Below are 7,489 nucleotides of genomic sequence, written 5' to 3' on the forward strand. Positions count from 1 at the left end.
AAGGACTTGTAAAATAAAAAGTGTTGGGCGGAATTCGTTTCTCACGCCCTCTCTGCATTCATTAGACGGACACCAGTGGCGCCGCTGAATCCATGCTCGAGCTCCGACAACGGTCTTTCTCGACCAAGGAGAAAGAAGCAAGGCAGAGGACAAGGCTCTCAACGCAACGATACCTGCCGTCGACATATATATATACGTATCTCCTATATAATCCGTGTGCCTCTCTTTTAGGTTTTTTGTGCTTGTTTGAAGTGAATAAGGGAGTTTAATTAAATATTGGCTCTTCGAGCGGGACTCAGAGCAGCTAGGATAGCTGGCTATTCCCAAAAATGTAAGTAAAACCATGAATTTAGACAGAGTCGTGCCACAATCGTGAACCTCCACGCTATGGGAGGGTGAGAGACGCGCAGAAATTCCCCACAACTGCTGTGCAGTCTGCGTCGTGGTCCTCGCACGTTATCGCAATGATACAGCTCGAGAAGCTGTCGCGAAGGTGAGAGATGATAAGATGTCCACCGCAACTGCCGCGCGGTCTGCGTCGCGGGCCTCGCGCGTGATTGCGATCAGGCAGCTCAAGAAGTTGTCATGAAGCGAACGTGTTACAGATCACACGCTGCCTTACGTTCGAACTTTAGCTGATTACCGGGCCCACGCCAGCCCTTCTTCCTCTCTCAGGTCTGAAACTTTTCACGGCGCGCACAAATGCTGAATGCATCGCAGGTGACAAGGCTCCGCTTGAAGCGGCAAGCATCGAGCTCATTGTGCTTTAAATTCGCAGGGCACATAAATGCTGGTCTGATCTGCTTGCGACGCAGCATGCTCTCCTCGATGTTTTGGATCAGTTTATTTAATCAGCCAGGGGCATCGAATCCTGGAGCATGGGGCATGTCGACGCTAGGGCAGAGTTGCTCAATAGCTACTGGAACGACTTCCAAGCTAATCATCGCGACTTGATTCCGGGCGCATGTGAGGACAAAGTTGCCTTCCTCAGAGTCCTGTACTCATCTGGAGAGGGACACTACCTCAGCACTAAGGCGTGCTTTTATGGTGCCAAGAGTGGGCTGACTCCTCATCATAGACCCGGTGGACCGCCCCTTCTCCTTGGGCCTCACGCTGGCCCTCGTCTGCCAAGCATCAACATCCCGCTTTTTTCCGGCTGTCGCGAAGATTGGCAATCATTTTGTGACCTGTTTCAAGCACTCATCCACCAAGATGCTCGTCTCACCGATGTCGAGAGACTTTATTATTTGAAGTCGCACGTACAAAGTGAGGCAAAGGCAGTGTTGGATACATTACAGCTCGTTGGCTCCAACTATTCGACCACCTGGAGCCTCCTCACTTCGCAGTTCAAGCACCATCGCCTCCTCGTGCAGGATCACATCATGGCACTAAGGACGCTCAAGACTCTAAGAGAAGAGTCTGCTGTTGGTTTGCAGGGCCTGCTCGATACCTTGGAGAAGCACCGCGAGCAGCTAAAATCGCTGAAGCAGCCCGTGGAACAGTGGGAAGTGTGGATGATCTTCTTTGTCTCCACCGCTATGGACTCATCGACTCAGAGGGCCTGGAAGGACGAGCTTGAGAAGCTGGATGCAGCTGCCTTGGCGCCTGAAGAAGTAGCCACATTCGCCAACCTGTCCAGCTTTCTGCGGAGGCGTGGCCGCTCTCTAAGCTCAGTAGACGACTCGCGCAGCCTACGCTCAGCGAGCGACTCATTCAGCACACGTTCAACGAGTGGCCGCCCTGCCGGGCCAGCACCGATCAGCCGCAACCACAGAACTCTTGCCACACAGGCGGCCGAAGCTGACTACTCTGCTTACCATGCTCCTCGTTACATCGGCCATTGCAGTCGTTTTCTTCAGCTGGATGAGACAGCACGCCGGGCTCTCGTTACTCAATCGAAGCTGTGCTTCAACAGGTCAGGCCACATCGCTCACTCCTGCCCATCCCAAGGTGTATGTGAGCACTGCAGCGCGAGACATCATAACTTGATTTACAACGGCAGCCGTAAACGCAAGGCTGACCTCGAGTCAACAAGCGCTCAGGCCCAGCGAGCACGACTCACCACAGATTCCAAGAAGAGCATCGACCGGGCGGTTGACTCGCAGCTGTGACTAGCTGTTCTTCCAACGATCACGGTCCAGCTGAAGGGGACCCGAGAGCGGACAATCACCGTCAGGGCGCTTGTCGACGCCTGCTCAGAAATCTCTATCACATCCACCGGACTCGCTTGAAAGCTCGGTGCTCGTCTCGAGCCAACTGCCACTAACATCTTGGGCGTTGGCGGGATTGTCGTCACGCTCTCGCCGATGATCGCACAGCTACAGGTGCAAACCCGGAACTCGGCATGGGCGTTGCAGCTGACTGCACACTGCCTACCTCGATTAGGACTCTTCATTCCTTCGGCACCGCTGCCCTCAACGGTCATAGATTTGTGGCGTGACCTACCAGACCTTTCGGACCCAAACTTTGGAACACCGGGTGACAACTTGTGGACATACTTCTCGGCACCGACGTGTACTCTCACCTGCTGCGGCCAGGGCTTCTGCTCCGGGGAAATCTCATCGGGCAGCTCACTATCGCGGGCTGGACTTTCACCGGTCGGGTTTCGTGTTACCCGATCCCCCCTCCCGATCGCCACTTGCCTTACGACGCAAGATGCCGGCACCCCGCCCTTGCATGATCAGTTGGTAGCGTTGATGCAGCGGTTTTGGGACCTTGAAAACGTACCCCGAGTAGTCCGTCAATCACCTGATGACGCCAAGTGCGAGACATTTTTCGCTCATCATCGCCAAGCTGCTGACGGACAATACATCGTCCACCTTCCACTGAAGCGCAGCGGGACTGAGCTGCTCGGAGAGAGTTAGTCCAGTGCGAGGGCGTACCTCCGATCTTTATAGCGCAAACTGCAACGCGACCCCGAGATGGCTGCTGAGTACGGCCTCTTCATGGACGAGTATCTTCGCTGTGGGCTTATGCGGCCGCTGACTGACGTGGAGCTGCGCGCATCCTCCAGGCCAGTGCACTACATTCCGCATCACGGCATCTGGCAAGCCGGTGACCGACGAAGAAGACTGCGCGTTGTCTTCAACGCATCACGACCGACTTCAACGGGCTACAGCCTCAGCGACGCAGTGCATGCTGGACCAAAGCTTCAAACCTGCCTGCCAAGTGTTTTGCTGCGTTGAAGAAGGCACCGAGTTGCTTTTTGTGCAGACATCCAGATGATGTTTCGGCAAATACTTGTCGATGAACGTGACGTGGATCTCCAACGGATTCTATGGAGCATGGACAAGTCAAGCCCACCAAAGCATTTTCAGCTGCTTACCGTAACATACGGCGAAGCCAGTGCTCCTTATTTCTCTCTGCGCACGATTCTGCAGCTTTGCGAAGACGAAGGTCACGCGTGGCCCGAAGCCGTGCCGATTGTCAAGAGCGATCGCTATGTCGTCGACGTCCTCTCAGGTGCTAACGACGTGCAGACAGCGCAACTTCGTCGCGATCAGCTGATCGGCCTGCTGAGAGCTGGCGGATTCCCTCTCAAAAAATGGGTCGCGAATGAGCCAGAGCTCCTGCGTGATCTCCCCGTGGACTCCTGCCTCAGGCCATCTTGGCGACAGCTCAGAGTGGACGGCCTCGTTAGCGAGCTTGGCGTCAGCTGGGTCCCCATCGGTGACTGTTTTCACCTCAATCCATCTGCCATACAGCCACAGCAGACGAAGCGCACCATACTGGCAGCCCTTGCCAGACTCTTCGATCCCTGCAGGTGGATCGCGCCCGTCATCCTTGTCGCCAAGCTGATCATCCAAGATCTCTGGCGTGCGTGACTGGACTGGGATAAGGCTGTGCCAACATCCATGACTCAGCGATGGCACGCATTTCTGAGCCAGCTGCAGAACATCTCCGTACTTACCATTTCTTGCTAGATCGGTTATCACCCTTCGGCTACTCTGCAGCTCCAAGCATTTGCAGACGCCAGTCATCGAGCGATGGCAGCCGTCGTCTACTCGCGCGTCGATGATCCGGTCGAGGTTGTCTGAGTGCGCGTCCTGATATCCCGCACCAAATTAAACACCATCAAGAGCCTGCAGCCCAATGCTTTTCGTCCAGCGCGCATGACCATCCCTCAATTAGAGCTGCGAGCTGCCCTGCTCGCAGCAAAACTTCTTCACATGACGGCCGAAGAGTACGCCATGAGTTTTGAGTACTGCCACGCCTGGAGCGATTTCCAAATCATGCTCCACTGGCTTCGGTTGTCAGAACCTACCAAAAACTCGTTAGTCGACAACTACATGGCCCACACTCAAGCAATTCTGCCCTCACAAGAACCCACAGATTCATGGCCAGTCGAAGTTACGAGCCTCTCGAGCCCTGCCGAACCCACCTCTGAGGAGATTGCCCACACCTATTGCGCCACTCGACTTGTCGCTGCAAGTTTTGTTGAACTATTTTTAGATCTGGATCAACTTCTGCGTTTTGTTGCTTGGCTACGTAGATGGATCCGCCATAAGACACGTCGTGATCCTACTTTTCCGGTCCTTGCGCCCTTGACTGCCATCGAGCTGCGCGACGCCTATCTTGCCTTTGCCCGTCTCAGCCAGCGGCAGACTTTCGCTCTCGAGTTCGAGAGCTTGCAGGAGGAAGGCCGCGTGGCCACAAAGAACCCGCTCCTGCCCCTGGATCCCATGGTAGTCGACGATGTCATTCGAGTTGGCGGTCGCTTCCAGTACTCCGCTCTCAGCTTCAACGAGCAACACCCCCCGATTCTCGACGGACAATGCTCGCTCGCTCAGTTGGTCATCCATTGGGCTCATGCCCGAGCGCTTCATAAAGGAGTCCGACTCACCAGCGCGTACATCTCTTGCAAAGCCTGGATCATCGGCGGGTGGCGACGACTCAAGAGCCTGTTGAACAAGTGTGTCGTCTGCGCTCAGTTACAGGCTCGGCCCGCCACGCAACACATGGCGCCTTTGCCAGCAGCTTGAATCACTCATTCTCGTGCTTTCTCCCGCACCGGCGTCGACTATGTCGGCCCGTTCAATATCCTCAGCGCAAAGGCTGAGGCATCCGCACGAGCAAGGGCTCCTTCGCTGTGTTCATATGCTCGACTACAAAAGCAGCTCATCTTGAGCTCGTTGGTGACCTCTCTACCGAGTCTTTCATCGGCGCACTGACCAGATTTTTCGCCAGACGTGGCCAGCCATCCGAAGTCTGGAGCGACAACGCCACTTGCTTTTGCGCCGCCAACCAAGAACTGCGAGAAGCTCTCCAGGAGACAGAGTTGCAGTGGGAGCGCATCGCTAGCTCGCTGGCGGACCAAGGAATCACGTGGCACTTTATTTCTCCTCGAGCACCACACTTTGGTGGACTGTGTGAGGCTGGTGTCAAATCCATGAAGCATCATCTTTGCCATGCCGTCGGGCCGCGGAACCACACCTATGATGAATTTTCCACGGTGCTCACCAGTATCGAGGCGGTTCTCAATAGCCGCCCTCTCACCCCGTTGACCGACAGCCCTGACGACCTTGACGTGCTCACTCCCAGACATTTTCTTCTCGGAGGCCCTTTCATCTCTGTCATCAATGCCAGCTCCACGTCTGACATGCTCGATCGCTTGGCCCACTGGAAACTTGTCCGCGGCATCCGAAGTCAATTGTGGGGCTGCTGGAGTCGCGAGTATTCAAACACGCTCCAACAACGGTCCAAGTGGAGGGTCCTGCGTCGAAACTTCAAGGTTGACCATGTCGTCGCCCAAATAGATGACACGCTCCTTTAATGTGCTTGGCCGATTGGCAGCATTATTTCCGTCCATCCCTGCCCCGACGGACTCGTACGAGCCGCCACCATCCAGACTGCCACCGGCGAGTACGTCCGCCCCGTCAGCGAGCTGTCTCTGCTATCTGTCCAAACCGACACCACCAGCGAGGGTGTGTTGCAGAACCCAGTAGATAAATCTGGCCCAGGCACAGCGGGTGGGATCTAAAGTCGTTTACGAAACGAGGCAGGTGTGTTGTGCGGAATTCGTTTCTCGCGCCCTCTCTGCATTCATTAGACAGACACCAGCGGGGCCGCCGAATCCATGCTTGAGCTTTGACAACGGTCCTTCTCGACCAAGGAGAAAGAGGCAAGGCAGAGGACAAGGCTCTCAACGCAACGACACCTGCCATCGACATATGTATATATATATATATATATATATATATACATCCTATACAATCCGTGTGTCTCTCTCTTAGGTTTTTTGTGCTTGTTCGAAGTGAATAAAGGAGTTGAATTAAACAAGTGTAGTTAGAACTGTTTTGTCATTGCTCTAAAGTTATTTCATTTCTACTGTTCTTGGCAGACGATACCTTTAAAGATTAGTATGCAGAGTTTAATTGTGTATAGTTAGGTTTTTAAAATATTTTAATGGCTGAGGATTTATTTTATATTAAGAACACTTTCTTTTTACAAACTAACATAGTATTTATAAATAGTTTGCAAGATGTAGTAAAAATAATAATTAACAAGTTATAATGGCTTATTAGAAAACATACACATAAACCATTGTTAAATAAAAAGTTTTTTTCATTCATTGTATTTTCTATTATCCTGGACCTACAAGTTTAAAAAATATTCATAAAGTTAAGTTCCTGTACTGAAACTGTGAAGGTTTTTGTATTTAAATATTATTATTAATACTTATTCCCATAAAATCTTAAGCTGGAAGGTCTTACAGTTTTAGTGATAGGCTGTAATAAACCATGTTGGACTATCAGCTGAGCCCGAAGTAAGTTAAACAAAATTACTGCTGCAAATCTTGCAGAGTTAAAAACCATTTAGAGTTGTTAAGATCAGGTGCTTTGGTTAAGGCGCTTAATAGGCACTTAGCGGGTACTTGGCGGGCACTTGGCGGGCACTTGGTGGGCATTCTGCAGCACTTAGTGGGTACTTGCTGGGCACTCGACGAGCACTTATTGAGAACTTGTAATGAAGAAAAAAAAAATCACGTGAATTTTAACGAATATTGATGGGTTGACACTCCATAAGATTTGCGGCAGCATTTTTTTTTAACATACTTTGGGCTCAGCTTCTAGTCCAACGTGCTTTCATTTAATACAGCTGATCGCTGAAATTGTAAGACCTCCTGGCAAAAGATTCTATGAAAATAAGTATTAATAATAATATTTAAATAGAAGAACCTTTTAAACTACAGTTTAGAAACTTAAGTTTATTAATATTTTTTAAAACCTGTAGGTCCAAGATTTTATTAAAAATTAAGAAAACCAAAAAAACTTTCTCTTTCGTAATGGCTCTTGTGAACATTTTGTTATAAGCCGTTATTACTTGTTGATTATTATTAACACTAAATCTTGCAAGATATTTTTAAATACCATGTAAGTGTGCAAAAAGAAAGTGTTTCTAATATAAAATAAAACCTTAGCCATTAAAATACTATAAAAACCTTAAACAAAATTAAACTTCGCATCCTAATCTTTAAAGGTATTATCTG

At 50.9% G+C, this 7,489-nt stretch overlaps 3 protein-coding genes across 3 annotated transcripts; all 3 read left to right on the plus strand.

Annotated features, from left to right (window-relative positions):
- Nucleotides 1-878: 878 nt before the first annotated feature.
- LOC106640886 (uncharacterized) lies at nucleotides 879-2,111 on the plus strand. The gene has a single exon (XM_089591723.1). The coding sequence runs from the start codon at nucleotides 879-881 to the stop codon at nucleotides 2,109-2,111; it is 1,233 nt and encodes a 410-aa protein (XP_089447849.1).
- A 1,110-nt stretch (nucleotides 2,112-3,221) lies between these two features.
- Nucleotides 3,222-3,824, plus strand: LOC149374813 (uncharacterized). Its single transcript, XM_089591729.1, has one exon. The coding sequence runs from the start codon at nucleotides 3,222-3,224 to the stop codon at nucleotides 3,822-3,824; it is 603 nt and encodes a 200-aa protein (XP_089447855.1).
- A 162-nt stretch (nucleotides 3,825-3,986) lies between these two features.
- LOC149374814 (uncharacterized) lies at nucleotides 3,987-4,982 on the plus strand. The gene is made up of 2 exons (XM_089591730.1): nucleotides 3,987-4,028; nucleotides 4,080-4,982. Exons 1-2 carry the CDS (start codon nucleotides 3,987-3,989, stop codon nucleotides 4,980-4,982), a joined length of 945 nt encoding a protein of 314 aa, XP_089447856.1.
- Nucleotides 4,983-7,489: the final 2,507 nt, after the last annotated feature.

The sequence above is a fragment of the Copidosoma floridanum genome, unplaced genomic scaffold, assembly GCF_036245765.1.
Source record: "Copidosoma floridanum isolate Cflo_tuat_1 unplaced genomic scaffold, Cflo_Japanese_pri ptg000013l, whole genome shotgun sequence".
Classification (NCBI taxonomy): domain Eukaryota; kingdom Metazoa; phylum Arthropoda; class Insecta; order Hymenoptera; family Encyrtidae; genus Copidosoma; species Copidosoma floridanum.